This window comes from Fulvia fulva, chromosome 3 (assembly GCF_020509005.1).
Source record: "Fulvia fulva chromosome 3, complete sequence".
NCBI classification, from domain to species: domain Eukaryota; kingdom Fungi; phylum Ascomycota; class Dothideomycetes; order Mycosphaerellales; family Mycosphaerellaceae; genus Fulvia; species Fulvia fulva.
The window spans coordinates 2,442,121-2,464,565 of NC_063014.1; the positions used below are offsets into that span (position 1 = coordinate 2,442,121).

Genomic DNA, 22,445 nt, shown 5'->3' on the forward strand with positions numbered 1-22,445 from the left:
AGTACTGGCAAAAAAGAATGATGCCACCCTCAGCATGCCGAAAATGAACGATGACAGCTTTGGGCCCCTCACGGATCCTACCGTTGGACGATTTCTCCTGAAACAGAGTGCTGCAAGCAGCGGTTGGTCAGACCTCCAAAGAGGCGGATGGCGATGGAGGGAGTCGAACACCTCATCTCTCAGCTTGGTATGGTACTGGCAAAAACGAGTGATGCCACCCGCAGCGTGTCAAAAGGATGAGGCAGCTTTGGGCCCACTGAGGATCCTGCCGTTGGACGACATCACCGGGAAGTATTGATGGTCTGTGGTCCCGATGTCAGCGACGAGGGTGAGGGACTGCGCACTTACTCCACTTTGCAGAGAGGATGGTGATCTTGATGCTGCAGCAGCAAGGTTCGACACGAAGGACGAAGATGTTTAGAGCTCATGAGGCTATTGGCGATGGAGGGAATCGAACTCCTCATCTCTCAGCTTGAAACGGTACTGGCGTAACGAGTTGCCACCCTCCGCATGTCAAAGAATGAAGACAGCTCGGGGCCCACTGAGTATCCTGCCGTTGGACGACATCACCGAAAAGATTGTGTCAACGACACGGCCTCACAGAGGCGGCTGGCGATGGAGGGAGTCGAACACCTCGTCTCTGAGTTAATGGTACTGGCGGATGATTGCCACCCGTCGCATGTCAAATGAGTGAGACAGCTAGGGCCCCTCAGTGTCCTACCGTTGGACGACATCACCCGGAGTGTGTTTGATGAGCTGCGATGATGTTAGCAAAAAGAGCAAGGGAGGGTGAACTTACCTGACGACATCTCCGAAGAGACCGGGCCGCCAAGAAGGCGGATGGAGAAGGTGGGAATCGAACACCACATTTCATGAGTTTGGAATGGTACTGGCAATAGCGAATTTGCCACCTTTCGCGTGTCAAAAGAATGAGACAGCTAGGGCCCCTCATGCATCCTACCGTTGGACGACCTCCCCTTTGAGATGAGGTGCCATGGAAGGCAAAGGTAGACCTGACAAAGAAGTCATGTCAGTGAAACGGAAGGGAAAGGAGACTTACCGGAGTCACGTGGAGTGGTCTTGTGCTGGTGGTTGTGGTTGTGGGAGAAAGGAAGGAGGAAATTCTGGAGCGGGAGCTGGAGTTTTGTCCTGCTGCCAGTGGGTTCGACTGTGAGTCAGTGCTGGAGGTGGGCTAAATGCTGCGAATGCCTCGGATGGTATTGCTTACCAGCTGCCTATGCTTGGCCTTGGACCTATGGCATCAAGGCCGAAGCTCTTGGTAGGTAAGGCTGCAGCCCTATCAAAGAGCGCTTGAGAGATGGTGGCGGTCAAATGCTTTGATGTTATTGCTTACCAGCTACATATGCTTGGCTGGGGATTGCGAGCAGAGTTCAGCATGCAAGGCGCGGTGTGGCACAAAGCCATCTCGAGCGCCAAGACTGCCGGCCAGGCTCGTTGTCCCTGAGGCTGAGTAGCTTCAAGCTGCGGCATGAGGCTGGTGTGCCATGAGTTCGCGATTCTCTTGACGTGTGCGATGACAAGAGTCGTCCTGAAAGAGCGTGGACCTGTCTCTCCGCAGGTCGAATGGTGCGCAGAGACTTTGTGAGATTCGGACAGGGTGTCAGCATCACAGCCTTATTTGGCACATATGCTGGAAGCACCGAAGCACGATGCTGATCGACCGACGAGAAGGTACGTAAGGTAAGAACAGCAGCATTGGACATTCCGCAAGAAACAGAGTCAAGTGCGATAAGCTCTACCATCATGCCTTCCAATTGAAAGACCCCATGTCTGATTGTGAATTGCGACCGTCGGAAGGCGCCTGACATGGAAACATGCCGGTCGCGATTGACGACTTCTGATCTCCGAAGGTAGCTACTTGCGCACCAGGTGGACGATGCAAGCAGATCGATTGACCTGAGCAACTCTCACCCCAGGCTCTGACAGCGGCACTATTTACGGACGATCCTGCAACTGCTTCAACTGTAGTTGCCGGCTGAGCATACCATGTTCGCGTTCAGCGTTGTCGGTTTCCCGATGCGTTCGGCTTCGGCATGCCGAGTAATGACCAGCAGACTGACCGACCGAAGTGAACAACACCAGCAGCATCGGAGAATATCAAGGACTGCGATTGTATCAGTTCGCTATGCAGAGCAATCGCCGACTTCGCCTTCACCTCAAGGTGACCGATGGATGAGTGCTCTTGCCGAACGCTGTCGGCACTGGTCAGCAGGTCATGCGGGCGCATCTCATCCACTTTCACCGTCGCTCACGGCATCGACTGCCTTCGAAGCGCTTCTTCTCAAGGTGTTATGTCACGCCGTCCATAACTTTTGAACGCCTTTATCCATAGCTTCCCGCGATCGAAGCCAGATTTCTGGAACCCCTGACAGCCTTGCATTGGCTGCAGCCCCATCGCGACCTCACCAAGTCCATCACCAACAGCCCTCTGATAGGGTCGCAGTCTCATCGACCACGGTCCTCACCCTCACGACCACCTCTTTCGCCAGCATGTCCAGAAAAGCCAGTTCACGAGGTGGTTAAATTCCCGAACTTTTCCTCGCCTCCTTTCCTTTCCTTTCCTCAACTGAGTCAACAATCGGAAGAACCAACTATTATCAACAGCAACCATCAACCATCAACAACAATCAACAACATGGGTCTCGACTGCGGACTCTTCTACCCGATCGGCCTCTGGCTGAAAGCCAAGCTGACCCGAAAGAACAAATCGACAGCGCAACCATGCGTAGCAAAATGGTCGGCGGCGCATCCATGCGAAAAATGGACGGCTGAACAATGGGAGGTTATGAGGACGGAAGAATTACACAGGTATGCTCTCACCTTCCCCTTTCCACCTCTGACCTTCTCAACTGACCAACCTTCGCAGAGCGAGATACGGGTATTAGATAGATCCCAGGCTCAACGAAAGCTGCCACCGCGAAGTGGGTACGGGATAAGGACACTGAGGAGTGGAGGGAGGTGTCCCTCGCTGACCCGAACCAGCTTGATGCGTAAGAAGTCGCTTTGCGCTGCGGATGGCTGGGGCGGTCGGCGGGAGCCGGTCGATGAGCAGCCACCTTCGCGTGGTGACCGGTGTCAGTACTCTCCATATCCTCTTGGCTTTTTTGTGCCTTTGGGGAATGGACGAGGAAGCGAGGAGCTGCTTTGCATGTAGGTACCTGGCAATGTAATCGCATGTGCCTTCCTGATCGTTCTTTTCGCATGTCGCATGTCGCATGATGCTCGTGTTTCTGTTCTGCTATTGCTTGGTCTGGTGTGCTCTTGCCTGGCAGTGTGTTTCCGAGATCGGATACGGTGACTTGCGCATTGTCGCAGTCGCTACTGTTTCTGCTATCGTCACAGCCACTGCTTCTTGTTGTTGCACGTCGCGACGTAGTGCTTTGTGATGGTTCTCCGTCGTGCTTCAACTTTGCGAGGCTGAAGCGGCCTTGGCTTGTGTTTCATTGTTCGTCGCAACCACCCAACATGAGTCCCTTCGATCATCGATCCGCACTTGCCTGCTCAATCTGACGCTATGCTTTCGCGCAACCCCTCACAGCACACATCACTCACACTCCAGCGAAACGGCCGATGGCCCCTGAACCACGATCACGTGTCGAACGAAACCTTCACTGCAACAGCTCCTTGACTTGAAATTTCAGCGACATGCTGAATCCACACAATGCCATAAGAGAGTCGTGAATGCGGGAGTCTTGCCCCGGCGTCAAAGCCCACAAACAGTTCTGCCATTATAGTGTGCACGCGCACCAATGTGGTGCGAACATTTGAGCCTGATCCTTGACGCCATTCGCATCAACCTTCTCCCACACCCCGGATCACTCGACCATCCTGTGGATCTTTCGACCGAAAAGATCCTCGCCGAGCATCATGAGGTGGTTGATGCGCTCCAGGTCTTCGTCCTGGACAGTGTCGAGCTCCCAACCAGTGGCCAGTACCTCCTTGCTCTGCAGCACAGTGTTTGTGCACTATCGATGCCGGTTATACTTCATTCTCGACCTTGCAAGAGTCAGTCATATCGGGAGGTTCTCTTTGGAAGTTGTTGCGGGCTGTATCGCCTGAGAAGTCAGACGGCATGGCTTGATATCGACATTCAGAAGAAAAGAGCGAAGGAACGACTTACATCGGGAACAAGAGTATCAAACCCGATAGCACAACACAAAGACCTTTTACTCATGCTCTAAATACTACCAAGCAGATGTAAACGTCACGAATACTCGCAGCACACCGAACAACCTTCATTGCATCCGCCCTCAGTGATCAGAACACACCAGAAGCACGCTGCGTCCCTTTCCATCAAACCCGCCGGCACACTCCTCAATCTGTTCCCACCGATTCGCCTCGCTCAAAGTGCCTACTACCTCTCCTTGGCACTCTCTCTCCTCGTACACCTCGATGTAGCAGTACCTCTTCTTTTCGCCCTTGCCCTTCCACGGATCGTCTTGGGCCTGGAAGATTAAAGAGTCAGTACATCGTGTCAAGAAGAGGGATGAGAGGTATACTCACCGTATCCGCCTCATAGTGCTTCCTCGGCTTCCACTTGAAGTCGAAGCTCCCGAACGCATCATCACCCTTCTTGAACGATTCGCACCTCTCGCCGACATTGGGCTTGGGCCCTTTGATCCTAACGCGCTGATCGGTCTTGCCCCTGCGCCATCTGCCGTAAGGCTCGCGGCACTCGCCGTCGGAATAGCGCTGGAGGTCGATGTTGAAGTCGGGGGAATTTCTATGCGGGTCGTAGGCCTGGGCTTGTGGTGCGAGGAGGGCGAGGATGCCCGCGAGGGCGAAGTAGATCGATTTTGAGGAGACCATGGCGATAGATGTTGGGGTTGTGCTGCGAGGTTACAAGAGCTGTGTGGATGTGGAGGAGAGAAAGGGAAGGAAAAGTGCGAGCGAGGGAGAAAGTTATACTCGCTGTGCGCCCAGCAGTATGGGTATGAAATGCAAAAAGAATGGATCGTGGTAATGCCTGCGTTGAGCACTGGATGCATGTCAGCGACTGCGCAGCGCGAGCGGGTCCTCGTTGTGCTTATATCACGGCAGACATGCCGTCGCGACGAATGATGGCAGGCGTATTGGAGCATACCAGCGAATGGTATCTAGATGGCTTTGACCAATGACAGCGCTTTAGAGTTGCACTGTCGCACACACCCGTTGGGAAAGTCGCCAAGCATACACCTCGAAATCGAAGCGTGGCGCATTGTCATGTCGAACACAGCATGCTGAGCAACCGATGTCGACATGCGACCGTGCAGCTCAGGCGATCGCGCGATCCCTTCGGCGTAGTCAAAGAGCGACATGGTGGTATGGCGGTGGTGTCGCCGATGTTAGTACAATTTTGGATTGCGCGTGGTGCTCGCGGTGACAGAACCGAGTATCCCAAGCTGAACGATGCTCAAGATGTCGGGTTGTCGATCGAACTGGTCAACTCGGGAGCCTTGGAAGCAGCTCCTCGTTCTCGTTGTCACGAAGAAAGCGCAAAGCCTTGGCGGCACTCCCTCCCTTCCTCGCACCCATCTTGTCGGTCATCTTTGGCAATTGACGGCACCGGAATCAGCATGATACCTAGGCCGTCGCCCGGCTGACACAAAAAGTCGTGAAATCCTGTCGTACATCTATAGTTACATCGATCTGAGCACGCTGTACAGGCTAGCTATGCCTGCTATCGTGATTATTCCCACGAGGGTATCTTCCAAAAGACCATGCACAATGCCCAGCGGATCCAAAGCTCCCTCAACGCCTCGCCATGCATTGGACCAACCGGTCGCGACCCCAAAGCTTTTGCAAAGTATACAGTACGAAATGTCTTTTCAAAATTTACCCTCTTGATACATTCTCCTTCGACGAGTGCTCTTCCGGAATGCGCGGCACGGGAGGTCGTGGACCCGGCTCAAGATCCTTCTCCCAGGACGAGTGCGGCGTAGCTTCTGTTGGCACCTCACTCGTTGGTCGACTCTTGGGGTCCTCGGTGTCGCCACTGATGGGCCGGCCTTGGCTTCGTCGCTTGAAGGAGAGCTTCGACGCACGCTTGTCAGCTGATAACGAAGCCTTTGACGCTCGCTTCTCTGCTGCCTCCTGGAGTCTTGATTCTCTGTTGGCCTTCTCGGCCTCAATGCCTGTCTTTGTTTCTTCATGCTGTCGTGTGAGCTGCTTGCGCTTTATTAGGAACATCGTGACGAAGCCCACGGCGGCGAAGCAGGTGTACATGATCCACATTGGCTGCAATGAATCTGCAAATGCCACACGTACCGCTCCCTTCTGTGGCTGCGGAAGCTGGTCAATGAACTCGGTGTTCGCGCCTGCGTTGCCTCCACTGATTCTGCCGAGCTCCTGGGGGCTGAGGACTGTCGCAAGTCCGGGTATCTTCTTCTTCAGCTGATTCTGATACACCACCTCTCCGATCACGACCGATATGGTCGTTGCCAGCTGGCGGATAAAGCCCAGGGTGGCAGTGGCAGTGCCGATATCTCGTGGTTGAATATGCGCCTGGAGTGCGATGATGGGGGCCTGGAAGATCAGACCGACGCCGAGGCCTGCGACAACCTGGAAGAGGATCAACTTTGCCCAGGAACTGTAAGCGTCGAAGTTGATAAATAGCCCAAAGCCGACTGCCATCATAAAAAAACCAAAGTAGATTGGTGGGAGGAACTTTCCCGTCTTCGCTATCGTAACACCAGTCGCAATGGAGCCAACAGCAAGAGCTAGAGCAGTAGGGAGAAGATAAACTCCAGACAAGATCGGTGTGGCACCACGGATGGCCTGGAAGTACAGTGGCAGATAGTAGGAGGCCGAGATGAAGACGAATCCGTGCAAGAAGACGATGGCCAGAGTCGCACAGTTCGTGACACTCGAGAAGATGGCCATTGGTATGATCGGAAACTTTGCAGCCTTCCACTCCCAGACGAGGAAGATCGCTAATGTGAGCCCACCAAAGATAAGGAGACAGAGAACCAATGCAGAGTCCCATGGCGCTGTGACACCGCCATATTGGAGACCGAAAAGGAACATCAGTGTGCCGCCGACGACTGTGAGCGTGCCGATCCAGTCAACAGCTTTGAGTCCTTCCACAAGAGGTGTTCTTGGTGTCTTGATATCCAAAAAGACCAGCAGGATGATGAAGGCAATACCGTCCAGTGGCAAGTTGATCCAGAAGCACCATCGCCAGGATACAGCTTGAGTGAAGGCACCACCGATGATCGGTCCCACAGAAGATGCGATGGCCCAGACTCCTCCGATCACACCGTAGAAGGCGCCACGAATGCGCAGGGGGAACAGGTCTCCAATGACGATGTTGACCAAGATGATCAAGCCACCGCCGCCGAGACCCTGTACAGCTCGTGCCGCGATGAGCATGCCAATGCTATTCGACAAGGCTGCCACCAGCGATCCGATCATGAAGATGATGTTTGCAAGCAGCAACATGGGCTTTCGACCAAAGATGTCTGATACCTTGCCCCATGATGGAATCGAGGCTGCGTTCGCAAGCAGGAAGGCGGAACCAATCCAAGTGTAACCAGCCGATGAGTGGAAATGCTCGCTGATGGTGGGGAGCTGCGAAATATAACTCAGTATTCGTGTCTCGATTCATCAGCGACCATTGTTCAATACTTACCGCTGTTGTGATGATCGTCACATCCAGTGCTGCGAGGAAGACTGCCAAACACAGCGCAAGCATAATGACAGCGATCTTGCCCTTGGTCCTCCCCATGATCTTGCCATCTTTGTTATCCTCATCTTGTGCTGTTGCTGTCGGCTTTTCACTCTCTTCAAATTGGAGCCCTTGGTGGTAGGGGTGACTTTCTAGCCGTTGAAGCGCATCGCATCGAGGGTCCTCGACTGTGACATGGCCGATACTGTGAAGTGTCTCCGAACTGTCACGCACAGATGCTGGAGACACTGTCTTGCTGTCCGTACGACTGCTTTCTTCTGGTAGTCGTGAAGTATCGCTTCGACTCTTGTGATCTTCTGTCGAGCTCATGATGAAGCTTTCGCGTCGCTCGTCCCGACGGGCGGCAAAAGTCTGGAGCAAAGGAACACCGCCGAAGGAGTCTCACGCTGACCGTCCAGGCATTCGAGACTTTCGTGTGCAGTAGATGCAGATGATATCGATGTCAAGAATGTACAGAAATGCAACAGTCGCGAAGAAAGACGCTGCACCTGTATGAAACGGTTGAACGGCCAGATGCGACGCACGCGGTAGTGACGCCTTCAGATTTAATGCCGAAACTCCGTGTGCAACCTCGATCCGGCTAATCAAACAGCTTGAATCGTCGTACAATCAACACTGAAGCTTTTCGGCCCCGCCTGGCCATGTTTATTGATTCTGCTTCAAATAGTGCCGACCGCCGTCTTACCAAAGTTGTGGCGGTTTGGCATCTTCGTACAAAGGGTCGGTGATCTGCTGGTTCCCACGGTACTTCGCATACCCGTCCTGGCCGCCTTCGTACATGATGGTAGAGCAATCGGAGGAATAGCAGAAGCCGACGGGCATGTGTGCGGCCGCGTTGTGACTGGTCAGTTGTTTGCTTGTGATTCACGCTAGCATCTGGCCACATCTTGAGTTGACTTCATCGATTGAGGGGATCCCTTGCTTCTGCTGCAAAAAGGTTTGAGGCTTGCCATGGAAGTGTCACTGTGTCATCGGCTCTAAAGTTACGTACCGGTACCTCAGACTGCCCGTCAGTCCTCTGAAGCACGAAGACCGTTGAACCTCGTCAAAATGCTAAATGCGTCGGTCTCCAGGGGGTCGATGAGTGTTCATCGCTCAGCAGGCTTGGCATTGCAGCAACAGAAGAGGCAGGATGTCGTAGGGAGGCGCGAGGTGCGAACTGCCTCCAGTCGTAAAGCTCGCGTGGAACTGACAGCTAGCCACGTAGCTGTCGGCACCGACCAAGGCTGCAGGTACGATTGCGATGCTCTGCACGACAGCTGCACGGTAGACGTGGTATAGTGCCGAAGTTTATTGCGACTGCATGAAACAGAAGCCACCTTTGAGAGGTCGCTGCGACACAGGTCACTATCTGGTATCGCGTTTGCTGACAGGCCTTGGATTAAGAGCACAGCCAGGTCCTGAAAGGTCCAGAAGAGAAGCATGTTCCGCTTGCCATCGTGTCAACGGCCGGTCCGTTGCTGGTTGCTGGTTCGAAATGTGTCAAGAACGACAGGATCCGAAATCCCGAGGAATGAAAGAGGAGACCTTCGAAAGACGCCGTCTGCAGAAGCACTGGACTTGTACTCGTGGTGTCAAGCTGGAGATGGCTGCAGGTCATCGGTGCTCAGGCGGCTGCCGTGTTTGCGTGGATTGGTATCACTTCCTGGTGGATTGACGCGTCTTGAACTTCCGAGTACCTGAGGGTGGAGGCCGAGGCGCTCCCGCAGGTGTGCCGCCCATCGATAGGCGCGGTGTAGCCAAGCGACGCTGATGATTGTGGCATGGTCCACAAGAGGTCGCGCTCTCCGCATGCCCACGGCAAACAACAGTCCTGTTGCCATGTCTGGAGGATACTCGCATCGTGGACCATGACGATAGCAGCGACAAGAGTAGACCCAAGGACCAATATCGGTGCTGTAGATGATGACGGTGAAAGGAACGTGGTGAAGTGCGGACCCGTGTGGCGTCGAAGATGTAGGTTGCTTCATGAAGTCGCTCCTTCTCGCGCATGTGAGAGCGTTTGTACCCGCACATCCTTGTTGTTTTCGGCATTGAGCCGAGCAATGTCTAACAAGCACTTTAGGAAAGCACATCCAAGCACCACAACTGACTACCAAAGTGAAGACACTACATCACACCATTATGTGCTGGCAAGGATTCGTGCGATTCCGGTGTGGTCACACGCAGCTCATCGAGGAAGAATGCCAGCACGCGCGCGACCTCGACCTGCCCTTCTGGCTGAAGGTGGACTGTCCACACTACCGCATCTCCCACCGCGACCCTCGAATGGAATGCGGCACAGGGCACTTCTACTGCGCCGAGACAGCTGACGGCCAATACCTGCAAATGGTCGTCAAGCAGAGGGCAGAGTCCGAGCAGCGCCTCACGCAACTTGATGCCGCCCTAACTAATAAGCTGAACCCCTGGGAGGACTCAGTGGTACAGCAGCTCAAAGCACGCTACAGCAACCAGTTCCAGGCCATGCAAGCGTACAATGCACACCCTCAAATCGCCAAGATCAACAGTGTCAGGCAAGGTATTGAGCACGAGAGGCAGAATGTTCTAGCCAAGTTCCAAGACGCCGACAGTACTCTATACTACTCGGACCAATTCTTCAAGCTCAATGCACACCATGCTGGAGGAGGAGTCCGTCCACCTCTGCCTGGCTACCTCCGCCAGTACGGCAAAGTGCGTCACCTGGCCCAACCGCGGCGACCACCACACAATGGCTGGCTTGGACCACCGTATCATGGACAGGCGAACGTTGCCGGCCCATCACACATTTTGCCACAAAAGACAAACAACCAGACCATTCAAAAGCCCCGCGCAGTTGCAAAACACACCCCACCAGTCGAAGCACCTGTCAGGCGAAGCGCTCGCGGCAAGAAGCAGGTCAACTACGCCGAGGATGATGAAAGCACGGAAAGCTCACCAGCTCCATCACCCGTCGCGCCACAGAGCTCGTTGAAGGACATTATCCTCGAGCAGCGCCAGCGTGATGCCGCGCGGACACAACCCTCGAACAAACCCGGGAACCTGAGCTTCCAAGATATCATCCTCGCGCAGCGCCAGCATGACGCCGCGCGAAAGGAAGCTATGAACGAATTCTCGACACGGGCTAGCGTGGTCCCACGAGCAGCAACACCGGAGACAGCTAATGCACCGAGTGGTGTAACGGACTCTGGCTTGACCCAGAAGCAGTACCACGACAAGCTCCGCGAAAGCTTTGCGAAGCAAGTGAAGCTGCAACCAACCATCCTCACACCCCCAGTAACGAGAGACCTCACCGATTATACCACCCGGTCCACCCCCTCTGCAGTGACAGGTTCTCCGCTCAAACGAAAGATTTCCTCATCACCCGCAGTACCACCCAACAAGAGGCTGCAGTTCAATTTCCCGTCAGCCGCACCAGTATCCGCTTCCTCGCCACCGCCACGGAGAATCAAATACGAGCGCGCCGGCTCCGCAGCGTGGTTCGATGAGAACACGCGACCGTCTTCAGCTCCAGCACCAGGCGCGCAAAAGGCAGCCCAGTCTGCATCTCCGCAGCTAGGTACATTGCGTGGCTCGAATGGAATGGAACAAGCGTGGGACCAGCAACAACAAGATGCAACATCCACTTCTGCAGCACTAGGGTTACTTGACGACGGCTTCGACTTCAACATGTTCGCGCCAGATTTCTCCACATTCAGATGATAAAAACACGGCAGCGCTCAAACTCTGGGGGGCACGGGCAGTCAAAATAAGACAGCTTCCAAACGGAGGCGCGCGAATGCCACGAGCAGATGTTTTGGACAGAAAGATTATGTTCACAGTCCACTCTGTGTAAACAGAAAGCAAACAAGCAGCATAGCCACTGCATCCCATCCATGATAACTCCGTCCCTCCTAGCACCGTGCCAACCGCTAAAGCTATAACCAAGGAATAGTCCTGTATGTCCTTAAATAATAACGAAAAAGGGTATAATGCGTATGTTCTCTTACTCCCAAGCCAAGCATTCGCGGATTCTATCCATGCTGCGCCGATCAAATCGAGGTGATCCTCGCTGGTGTCCCATTCGCCGTGGGTTTCTTGGGTCGAAGGTTGATGACAGACTCCAGCTCGCGCAACATACTCGTGTTGGCGTCACGTTTCGCCCGCATCTGTGCTTGTCGTTCACGTTCTTCGTGCATTTTGACGATCCTCTCTTCTCGTGTGAGAGTCGTGTTGGTATGTGCGCGTTGCCGCGGCATAGCGACGGCTTCGAAAACCATCTCCTCTTCAGACGAGGTGGCCATGCTAGATCGATTCGACTTTGAGCCTTCGCCGTTAAGCACTCTCAGAGCGTCTGCTGGTCCGTCATACTCTTCCACTGCTGTCAAACCGCCGAGGCTCGAAACCGGTGATCGAATGCCGCTTGATGCCATCGAAATGCGTCGTTCTTGCTTGGTGATGTTGTTTTGTAGGGATTGCTTTCCTGCCTCCCAGGCTGCCATGAGTTCTTTCAAGTCCGATCCGATTGACTCATACTGTGCCATCAGTGATGCGCCGAGATCTGTCAGGTCGTCGGACTGTTCGATAGATCTGTTGGTCTCTTCCCGCAGGATCTGCATCTTTGCTTGCAAGCCACGAATGCCTGACGACAGCGCGCTGATCTTGCGGACCTGACTTCGCACTTTCTCCCTATTCGGCGTGAAGCAGCTCTTGATAGGTGTGGCGGGCATATTGAAGTGCTCGGTCTCGCTGAGGATGATTCGCAGGCGTTCTGTCGAAGCAGACACTGCCTTGTTGAGGTTGCGCATGACATCGATGGCGATCTGCCACCTGTAGTTATCTGGCTTTCCACCGTCGGCCTCGAGGGCCATGAGCGAGCACAGTAAGACTCTTCGAACAATTCCTGCTCTGTAGCTCAACACTCTGAGTGACTTCAGCGATTCTGGGTCATCTTCCAGCACACTGAGCGCGTCCACACTCAGTGTGTCTCGGGCGTCCGCAGTGGATATGTCGTACACTTCGAAGTATTTGTCGAGATCATCTTCTTCGATCAGGACCCGCAAGGCAGCACATGCATCGATGCAGGCTGGTATTGTTGACGCATGTGCCTTGTGGAGCGCCTTCCTGAGTCTGGCACATCGTCTTGAAGTCCCACTCTCTTCGATCCTTGACGCCGGTGGCAAAGGTGTGCTTAGCCGATATCCCTTCGACACAAGCTCCACCTCCTGGATGAATGACAAAGTCGAGCTGGAGGAGAGCTCGAACGCCTGCCAGTTGTTTGTCAAGACCGAGATAGACTCCACCGCTTGGCAGCGCAACATCTTCAACCATTTCCTGCGCATGTGCTGGTACCCGCCGAACGCGACTACCACCACCACTGTCAGCACTAAGGTGACTCTGCCTGTTGTCCATACACGGCGTGCCCGACTGTACTGCAACAGCCAAGCCAGCGCCAAAGCAACTATTGCCGCCAAGGCAGCTCCATACACGCTCGCTTTTACTGTAGAGGTGCCCGATAGGTCGACTGCTCCGTCCAAGCCGACTGTCGGTGTAGAGGACGGCTTTAGGGCGCCATGATCGAGGTACTCGTTGAGCAGTTGTGATGCTACGATAGTGTAGCGAAAGTGCTCGATGAACTTGGCGTTATCTGCACGGCCGACGTTCGCGTTCCATGCTGTTGACCAAGCATCGTGCGCGCGTGTGATTGCGCTTTGTGGTGTCGCTTGTGTCAGCGTGATCGGCTGGGGGATCTTGACTCGGGGGAAGGACGGTGTCTTGGAGGGCGGCGCAAAGGATGGTCGCTGTGCATCTTCGTCTACAATGATGTCGTTGGATCGTTCATCGTGGGGTTTGTCATCGAGATGCGGCTCGAAGGAACCCTCGCCTGCGGTAGGACATCAGCTCCTGTGCCCTTGCTTCGGTACATGTGTGCAGACGGTGGTATCCACGGTATCGCAGGCGCGTTGCCATGCGACGCTGTCTGGACGTACCTTCTAGATATGCAGCTAGTGGGCTGTCATGGGTGTGTATAGTCTCCATTCATCTGCTGTTCATTCGTGGCATGGTTCCATTCGAGATCGGTACGGGTCAATGTCGCCGGGCAGCCGCGATGGGTCGTGGGGCGGTGTCGAGCCAGACGAGCGTTTCTAAGCAGCACAGGGAAGATATCGTGTCTGTCGCCAAGTGGGGGACGAAGTGAGGGAGGTGGTGGGTATAGTCGGCGCGATTGTGTGTCGGCAGCATGCGACAGCGTCAGCAGGTGAAGAGCGCATGTACCTGGCACGCTGTACATCTGGCTGTCTCGTGGCTGACATAAGGTAACATTAACCGCCAAACGTTAAGGTATCTAGTCTTATCGACAGGGGCACGTAGCGACGCGGGTCCACACTGCGAATCTCAGATCCGTGTTGCTCATTTCCTCCATACGAACACCTGTCACTCTGGACATGACACAGACACGCCTCACAGTCTCACACATCATCGCTCGAACGCTGGTCGGGATGCAGTGATGTTCCACGCGTGCTGCATACTCGTCGTGGAGGCTCATCTGCTGAACGAAAGCTGCACGGACACGTCGGGATGGCTGAGCACACCAGCACCGAGGGCTGAAACAACGCAACTGTTTCTTCGCATAGGCCTCCAAGCCTGTCGTCGAAGTATCATGCAACTTCCCCAGGCACCACAGTCTCGAGAGTCGAAGGAGCGTCCATCGCGACCAGGGACCGCGCCACAGCTCGATTGCGTGCACATCATCCTGCCGCAGCGCCGCTGTTGCTGCAGCCCTGTGGACTGCACCTACCTCGAAGAGCAGTTGCGATACGCGAAACCTAACGCGAGGCTCATGCGCTCGATGATAGCAGCCCTGCAGCGTGACAGCTGTACGATCATCTGCACGCCGAGTCCTTGACTGCATTGCGAGAGTCGTCTACCAAGCACTGATGACACAGCAACCATCTACAGCCTTTGCAAAATGCACCCTAGCTTTGCTATCCATCTCGTCTTGCAGTATTGCTTGTGGCTGTCATGTGCTGAGAGCAACACGGAAACTGTCGGCTTCGTGCCTAATTCACACAATCGGATGCGGCGCAGCCAACAGACTTTCTTATGCTGACCCTACACCCAGGAATATCACACGGCCCGGACGATAGATGGGCGGGTCTTCATGGAATGGATCTATCGGGCTCGTGTCGTGCCGAACGATTGTCCGCGCGCGACGACAGGTACAGGCTGCCACTTCTCATACTTTCAGGTCCAGATTGCCCACAGCCTTTCATCCCAAGGATACTTTGTCAGCTGCGTAGTTAGACCATGTCGATCTATCCGGACGAACAGGGACATCATTAGCCCAGCAATGGCTCACTATGGCGGACTACTCGACACTACGCTGGTGGACCCCTCTGCGATGTCGCCAGGCAAGCTCACGGCGCTTGCTAATCATCGACCGACTAGAGCCTTGCTACACTTTCCCGCCTGCGCCATATGCTATGACTACCACGCTCTCGCGTCTCCTCGCACCTTCACGTTTGCGGACAGATGCATTACACTAGTCGACGGCTTGGCCATTCACACGCTGCGGCTCAAGCATCTCACCTACTCTAGACCCTCTGGGCTGTCATATGAGGTCGCTAGGCCGTCATATATCTGGACGAACAATATGCCCCGGCGGCTCATATGCGTCCAGGCTTCCACCTACTTCGGCATGGCCAATGCACTGTTCATCCTTTGTAAAACTGTATAGAGTGGCGAATCTTTCTATGCCAACACACCTCCACAGCCCTACCCAAGAAGCATGTCTACCAATTGATTTAGTTCCACTTTATCTCGGCAGGCTGCATCAGAGCGGTCGAAGTAATCGCTCTATCATATGTTGATCGCGTAGCTGCAACCCCAGCACGGCAGTACTACATCGCTAAAGCCTGGACCAAACACGTTGACCAAGAGGCAGACGATACTCTGCACCATCCCATACTGCCTCATGCTGGGCAGTAGAACCCATGTCAAGAGCAATCAAGAGCGCGCACGAGCATGTCTCTAAGCTGAAAGCTCGATGTCGAAGACGGCGCGGTCAGCATGATATATCTGCCAGTCCGCATCCTACAATTACTTCTAACCATCGCCAAAGCTATGAACGAATAACAGCGCATTACCGTGTGCAAGACCAGCTTGAGCCAGATCTACAACATGCTCCGCACATCGCCTCAAAATTGGCGCAGTTACCTGACACTTGCACGTACGATCATCACTCATCTGGACACGACCACTTTCGTGCGACAGGCGAATCGAACACAAGAACAGATATGGGTTGTCACAGGTCTCCAAAGGCTCGCACTCGTGGACGCGGACAGTGGAGGTGTACCTGACATCACGGCCTGGTGCTCACGACAGTGGCTTGTCATCGGCCATCGAGACGCCGACAATCTGGCAGCTCTCAAGGGCCTGGGTGAAGCATGGCTTTCGAAAGCGCAACCTGCCTTGGTCAGAATACACGAAGACGGAAGCCCATCTTCGAGGGCAGGGTCCGCGCACTCGCAACGCTCCTTTCAATCATTCAATAGTGTTCGGGATGGGGAGCTATCCACTCAGCAGGTCGCCGAAGCGGAGAGACGAGCTGCGACTACCGATTATGTTGAAGCTAGAGGTTATCTTCAGCCTGCGACAGACTACCTTGAAAGAGCTATCACGGCTGCCACTGCGCAGCGAGCTGTGTCAGGAGAACTACTTGCAACAGTAAGTGAGACCATGTCATGCTCTCAAGGACCTGGAGCTGATTTGTTGAAGTCTGCAGAAGCATACATGTCCATAGGCAACGCCTCCAGCCCACGTATGAACGAGCAGTACTTCAGAAGAGCTCTTCAGCTGCTGAGGGCAGCGACAGAGGTTGATGGATACAGCTTGGCTACATATCTACAACAGTGAGTGTCATAGCCGTCGCTGCTGGGTTGAAAGCCATACTGATTAGGGACAGATACCTCGACGATTATGGGCGACTGGTGGATTGAGTCGGCGGAGTCGGCGGAGTCGTAGCCTTTCTGATCATGATCGGTCGGCCATGATACTGCGTGTTCGAGTACGACATTCAATCCACAACAAGGCGACCATGATGCTGGACATTTCTGAGCCGCCTTGTCCAATTGTACTATCATTAGCATACTGTGTAGCCTAGTCGAGCAATCGTTGTCGAAGTGTGTAAACGATCGGTCTATGACTGAACGACCATCATACTCACGCGCTTTGTCGTCACGTCCTCGCAGTCGGGCCCAGTCTTCATCCTCTTCCGCGCTCGTAGATCAGACCTCAGCCGCAATGCTGCATGTTACTCTCGTGGCAGGTTAGCACATCGTGAAAGCAGAAGTGATCTCCGTGACGGCGTGACGTCTGAGCGGAGCTTTCAACCCGAACGCCGGGATTCCGTGCAGGGATCCTTTCGCGCTAGTAAGATGCGACAGAGCAATCTGGCAACCGGCGGACTTCATCGCCAACACTGTACATGCACATCACGGCATTGGAAACCACTCTTACGTCCGACTCATCCCATTCGCGAAGGACGCTGGAATAGGCTCTGTGGAATCATTACCCGCATACTTCGCACTCGCGCGCAACGGAGTTGACGACGTCGAATCAGCCACGCTCGGCAGGAACCATCAACGGATCGTCCTGACAGGCACCAGGAACGAAGTCGTCCACCTTGAGGCTCAGCACTCAGTCAGCCAGCATCTAGGTCGACTGCTCGCCACAGAGCACGTACTCCATCATGCTCGACGAACGCGAACTGGCCATCTCCCCCATCCAACCCGAAAGCGTCCAACACAATGCTCGCGTACGTCCCTACCCTGCCCTTTTCCTCCCCAAATCCACACTCTTCTAACACTCCCCTCCAGACCGTCTCCAACATCCGTGCCCTAACCGCCTCTCTCTTCGGCGTGGCTGCCGGCACTCTCGGGCTGGAATCCCTGCCTGGATTTATTTTTTATTTCCTAGGCACGGCGATCGTGTCGGTGCTCATCTTCCAATTGAAGGCGGAGCAGAATGCGAAGGCGTTTTTCTTTAGGCCGACGGGGGATCTGTGGGCGGGGGATATGTTTGGGGGTTTGATGAGTTTTGTGCTCACTTGGACGTTGTTTTATGGGTTGTGTAAAGCTTGAGAGGTGGCGGGAGGGGTGATGAGGGTCCTATGCACTCGCGATTCGATCTCTTAATCTGGACGAGATGGCTTTGGGGATGTGTACTCACGAGGCAGCAGTGCCGTACAGGCTGTAAGCACCAGAGAAATCAGCATGCGAGATGGGCTTGGTACTGATGTCTGCTGCTGTCTCGCCGCAAAGCTTATGGCTTGACGTTGCTACCAGAGCATGTAAGGGACTCAGCCGATATGGCCACCATCTCACTGGGAGATACGGCGAAAGACTATGTGGAGGCGCTGCTTGGGGTGCATCAGAGAGAAAAAAGGGAAGATGGAAAGTCCGGAAGAATGCAATAAAGAGCCCTTCAAACGCCGTTCCTGAGCCATAGAAATCAATTGCATGGAGAGATTCATCGAGCTAGATACTCGTCGACACGAAGTATTGCGCCTTGGGCACTTGTTGCAATCATTCACCGTGTATGTATCTCTTGCTGTAGACCTAGTTTGTGATTGGCTGGTTTGGCGATTCTAGCCCCGCTCTCAAACTCTAAGCGCGTGTCTTGCGCGCATATCTAAGACGCGTTCTTGATTTCGCGAAGTCGAGTTGAAGAAACCCCATCTTTGCAACCCCTCAAGCAGCACACTTTCACGGCACCAACACAAACACACCGCTCCGCTTCACAAACTACACACAGTACAGAACCCAATCTTCAAGAGTATGCGAATGTTCAGAGCGACGAAGAAGCACGACTGACATATCATAGTGTTGGAAGCACGTTTGGAGCAGGCCAACCTGCTGAAGAAGGCATGTACAACGTGTGCTGAGCTTAGCAGACTATGCTGACAATACCAAGGTCGTCGACGCCATCAAGGATCTGGTCCAAGACTGCAACTTCGACTGCAATGACTCCGGCATCGCCCTCCAAGCCATGGACAACTCCCACGTCGCCCTCGTGTCCATGATGCTCAAGTCCGAGTCCTTCTCGCCTTTCCGATGCGATCGCAACATCGCCCTGGGTATCAACCTCACATCGCTCACAAAAGTCCTACGATGCGCTCAAAGCGAAGACATCCTCACCATGAAGGCGGAGGACGCGCCAGATGTCGTCAACTTCACATTCGAGAGCGCCGAGAGCGACAGGCTCAGCGAGTACGACATCAAGCTTATGGATATCGATCAAGAGCACTTGGGTATTCCAGACACAGAGTACGCTGCCACGATCTCTCTGCCTAGCTCAGAGTTCCAGCGCATCACAAGAGATCTCAGCGCGTTGTCAGAGTCAGGTATGGCATGGACAAGCAAGATAAGCTGGAGTGTGGTATACTGATGCAACGACAGTCTCCATCGAGTGCACAAAAGACGGCGTCAGCTTCAAGTGCAACGGCGACATTGGTAACGGATCCGTCACTCTCCGCTCGCACACAAACGTCGAAAAGCCTGACCAGAACATCGAGATCAACCTTTCCGAGCCCGTCGCGCTTACCTTCTCCCTAAAGTACCTCATGAACTTCTGCAAGGCTAGCGGTCTCAGCGGAAGTGTCAAGTTGTGCTTGAGCAATGAGGTCCCACTTCTGGTCGAGTACGGTCTCGCAAACAACAGCTATCTGCGATTCTACCTCGCACCAAAGGTATGTTCGCTCATCCACATGCTATGGCGACAGGCACTGACTTTTGTGATCTAGATCGGTGACGAGGAGTAAGATCTCACGTATGTCAACGTTTACGACATCACAGCAGGTGTTTCGGTTGCATGTTATGTATGGCATATGAGGAGGCAAGTAATGGCTCACCTTCCTGAGCTGGCAGGATGCATGAGGAAGAGCACGATATGTCTGGAATGTGTCATCTTGCATGCAAAACTGAGAAAGAGCAGAGCTGTACATCGCATGGGTATATCGAGCATGACCGGCCTCGATCGGCAGGAAGGAGCTGAGTCCGCGCCGACTTCACGGATCTGCGTCGCGAAACTTTGCTGCGTCATCTCAGCAATTGAATAGATCGCGCGAGCACCACACATCAACCTTAGCTTACCCTCGAGATAACACGCAAAGACATACCTCCTCATCCTGCACACGACCCCTTTCACACGTTGTCATGGCGGCTGGCGAAAACGATGTCCCAGAGACTCACGTTCTGGCCATTGCCAGTCATGTGGGTGCTCCTCCTCAAACATAGGTAAGGCGATAAGCTAATCGCTATACAAGGTGACATCTGGGTAAGTCTAGGTCATGTTCTTCGATGCCAGCCATGCTAAAGGTAACGAAGCTATGTCGGGAACACAATGGCGACATTCTGCATGCAGACCTTGGGCTGCGAAGTGTCCGCAATTCATACCGTGAACTACAGTAAGGCATACAATCACATCACAACTGATATCTCCCTGACCACAACCACCTTTTAGGTAACCACGTCGGCTACCGCACCTTCACCGGCCGCAAAACTACCCCCGAAGAAGTCGCCGACCTCTACGCCGGCCTCAAGACCGCCCGTCTCGATCACTTCGACATGATGCTGAGTGGCTACTGTCCTACCGCCGCCACGGTCGAACAAGTCGGTAAGATTGGCAGAGACGCGAAATTCCGAGCGTCGACGAAGCCAGGCTCGTTCTTCTGGGTGTTGGACCCGGTTATGGGAGATAATGGGAGGTTGTATGTCGCGGAAGAGACGGTGCCGGCGTATAAGGGATTGTTGCAGAGTGCAGATTTGATCTTGCCGAATCAATTTGAGGTGGAGGTCTTGAGCGGGGTGAAGATAACGGGGTTGGGGAGTATGGAAGAGGCGGTCAGAAAGTTACACCAGGAGTACACTCTGCCGCACGTTTTGATCACGTCGATACGGCTGCCTACAACACCTGGCAGCGACCGCGATAATGACAAAGCAGAGCTATCCCTCATCGGATCAACCGCGACCTCGGACAACAGGCCGCGCCTCTTTCGAGTTACGGTCCCGGCCCTGCCTGTCTTCTTCTCCGGCACGGGAGACATGTTCGCCGCATTGCTCGTCGCGCGACTCCGGCAGGCCGCGGCACAAGCGGGCCTCCTCGAGATAGCCAGTTGGCGGAGTCCAGACGATGTTGCTGCACAGGATCTCCCACTCGCGAAGGCGACGGAGATGGTTCTGGCTAGTATGCATGCTGTGTTGAAGGACACGGCGGCGCATTATGAACGTGTCAAGAAGGGATTGGACGAGGAGACGGAGCTCAATGAAGGGAAGGGAGAGGAGGGGGCGAAGGAGAGGGAGATGGAGAGACATTTGAGGCTGACCAGGGCGGCGGAGGTGAGGGTTGTGAGGAATGCGAGGGCGTTGAGGGAGCCGCTGGATCTCGGGGACTTCAAGGCAGAGGCTGTTAATGTTAGCGACTCCTGAGTATGAGCAGTGGCAAGCGACTTGGACGCCGCCAATGATGGATGAGCTCTTCTAGGAGGCGACGATGGGTATGATACCGAGAACTACTGCTCACAGACCCTGCCCCAACGGACCGCGCTGTCATGCCATCATAAAGTCCAGGATTCGCTGATCATGACAGACATTCGATTCCGCTCAAGTGCGAGTGAGAGTAAGCCCAGGTCGCCCCTTCTTAGGTCAAGACGACCTCCTTTCCCAACAATCCGTGTTTCCTGTTTCGCGCCTTACACTTTCCTTTCGACAGCATACGTACCCATTTCCTCGGCTTTCACTCCCCACGCAAACATAAACATCACGGTGACTATTCATCAAAGAACGCCCATAACAACATCCACAGTCACTAGTATCAACTTCCACTCTCTACGCAGACACACACATCGCGGCGACTACTGAACAGCAAACACTGAGACCAATATCCACAGCAACCAGTCAGCTTCAACAACATGGCGTCCCTCACTATTACCACCACAGACGCCCAGCGCAACACATTCCCGTTCTTTGACCTGCCAGGTGAGATCCGCAATTACATCTACGACGAACTATTCATCGCATGCTCTCGACCCGCAAGCATCGATCTGAACCTCGACTGTAACATTGGCAACGTAACAGATCCGACCGCCTGCAGAATCAGCAAACAGTTCCGAAGCGAATACCTGGCGCGAGCCGGAAAACATCCCATTGTGACACAATTCACAGACCACATCGACTTCGATGGGACGCTACGCTACCCGATGCCTCGTCCTGTATACCGGACCGAGATTGTCAAGTTACGCCTTTTCGCCACCGCCGTTGAAGGCCATTCGCATCTGGATTGGCTCGAGCCTCTACTTGAAAGGCTCCCGAGAGTCACAGAAGTGGAAATCAAGGTCGCGCTGCGGAAGGAAGTTGTCGATGAACAAAGCGAAGAGGTCGAGCGGTGGATGGTGTTGCGGAATCTACGCAGCGTGGTAGTCTATTGCGGCCGAGGACGCAAACTCGAGAACTTCTTCAGCTTCGACGAGCCTGTCAAGCATACCACGGTCAAGAAATAGGATTTTGAGTATAGACGGTGGGAGCATGTGAGGAACCTGGAGTTTGGGTAGGTACTGCCGTGGGGTGTTATGGATATTGCTGGTCAGTGGTGCAAATCAAGTCCGAAGGAGATTGAGTCCGGTTGAGGAACAGAACAACTATTCTCTTGGGAGCTGCGCTGTGCTCACGAACAGCACACCGGTGGGGTTGGTCTCGGGCATTGTGGCCACATCATCTTCAGAAGAGCGTTCTTCGAGTCTTCCACT

At 54.1% G+C, this 22,445-nt stretch overlaps 8 protein-coding genes across 8 annotated transcripts; 5 read left to right on the plus strand and 3 right to left on the minus strand.

Annotated features, from left to right (window-relative positions):
* Positions 1 to 4,271: 4,271 nt before the first annotated feature.
* On the minus strand, positions 4,272 to 4,830 carry CLAFUR5_08147 (uncharacterized protein; the record flags this gene model as incomplete). Its single annotated transcript, XM_047907295.1, has 2 exons — positions 4,272 to 4,466; positions 4,525 to 4,830. 2 exons carry the CDS (start codon positions 4,828 to 4,830, stop codon positions 4,272 to 4,274), a joined length of 501 nt encoding a protein of 166 aa, XP_047760012.1.
* Positions 4,831 to 5,835: 1,005 nt separating this feature from the next.
* Positions 5,836 to 7,996, minus strand: CLAFUR5_08148 (Efflux pump dotC; the record flags this gene model as incomplete). Its single annotated transcript, XM_047907296.1, has 2 exons — positions 5,836 to 7,569; positions 7,631 to 7,996. The coding sequence occupies 2 exons, from the start codon at positions 7,994 to 7,996 to the stop codon at positions 5,836 to 5,838; spliced, it is 2,100 nt and encodes a 699-aa protein (XP_047759043.1).
* A 1,815-nt stretch (positions 7,997 to 9,811) lies between these two features.
* CLAFUR5_08149 (uncharacterized protein) lies at positions 9,812 to 11,365 on the plus strand (the record flags this gene model as incomplete). The annotated part of the gene is made up of 1 exon (XM_047907297.1): positions 9,812 to 11,365. The coding sequence occupies one exon, from the start codon at positions 9,812 to 9,814 to the stop codon at positions 11,363 to 11,365; it is 1,554 nt and encodes a 517-aa protein (XP_047759795.1).
* A 329-nt stretch (positions 11,366 to 11,694) lies between these two features.
* On the minus strand, positions 11,695 to 13,681 carry CLAFUR5_08150 (uncharacterized protein; the record flags this gene model as incomplete). The annotated part of the gene is made up of 2 exons (XM_047907298.1): positions 11,695 to 13,526; positions 13,633 to 13,681. 2 exons carry the CDS (start codon positions 13,679 to 13,681, stop codon positions 11,695 to 11,697), a joined length of 1,881 nt encoding a protein of 626 aa, XP_047759512.1.
* Positions 13,682 to 15,823: 2,142 nt separating this feature from the next.
* On the plus strand, positions 15,824 to 16,558 carry CLAFUR5_08151 (uncharacterized protein; the record flags this gene model as incomplete). Its single annotated transcript, XM_047907299.1, has 2 exons — positions 15,824 to 16,369; positions 16,421 to 16,558. The coding sequence occupies 2 exons, from the start codon at positions 15,824 to 15,826 to the stop codon at positions 16,556 to 16,558; spliced, it is 684 nt and encodes a 227-aa protein (XP_047759513.1).
* An 835-nt stretch (positions 16,559 to 17,393) lies between these two features.
* Positions 17,394 to 19,463, plus strand: CLAFUR5_08152 (Proliferating cell nuclear antigen; the record flags this gene model as incomplete). The annotated part of the gene is made up of 6 exons (XM_047907300.1): positions 17,394 to 17,459; positions 17,521 to 17,728; positions 18,527 to 18,567; positions 18,617 to 19,046; positions 19,102 to 19,391; positions 19,446 to 19,463. The coding sequence occupies 6 exons, from the start codon at positions 17,394 to 17,396 to the stop codon at positions 19,461 to 19,463; spliced, it is 1,053 nt and encodes a 350-aa protein (XP_047759514.1).
* Positions 19,464 to 20,044: 581 nt separating this feature from the next.
* CLAFUR5_08153 (Putative pyridoxal kinase) lies at positions 20,045 to 21,129 on the plus strand (the record flags this gene model as incomplete). Its single annotated transcript, XM_047907301.1, has 2 exons — positions 20,045 to 20,108; positions 20,165 to 21,129. 2 exons carry the CDS (start codon positions 20,045 to 20,047, stop codon positions 21,127 to 21,129), a joined length of 1,029 nt encoding a protein of 342 aa, XP_047759515.1.
* A 482-nt stretch (positions 21,130 to 21,611) lies between these two features.
* Positions 21,612 to 22,199, plus strand: CLAFUR5_08154 (uncharacterized protein; the record flags this gene model as incomplete). Its single annotated transcript, XM_047907302.1, has 1 exon — positions 21,612 to 22,199. One exon carries the CDS (start codon positions 21,612 to 21,614, stop codon positions 22,197 to 22,199), a length of 588 nt encoding a protein of 195 aa, XP_047759516.1.
* Between the last annotated feature and the right edge of the window lie 246 nt (positions 22,200 to 22,445).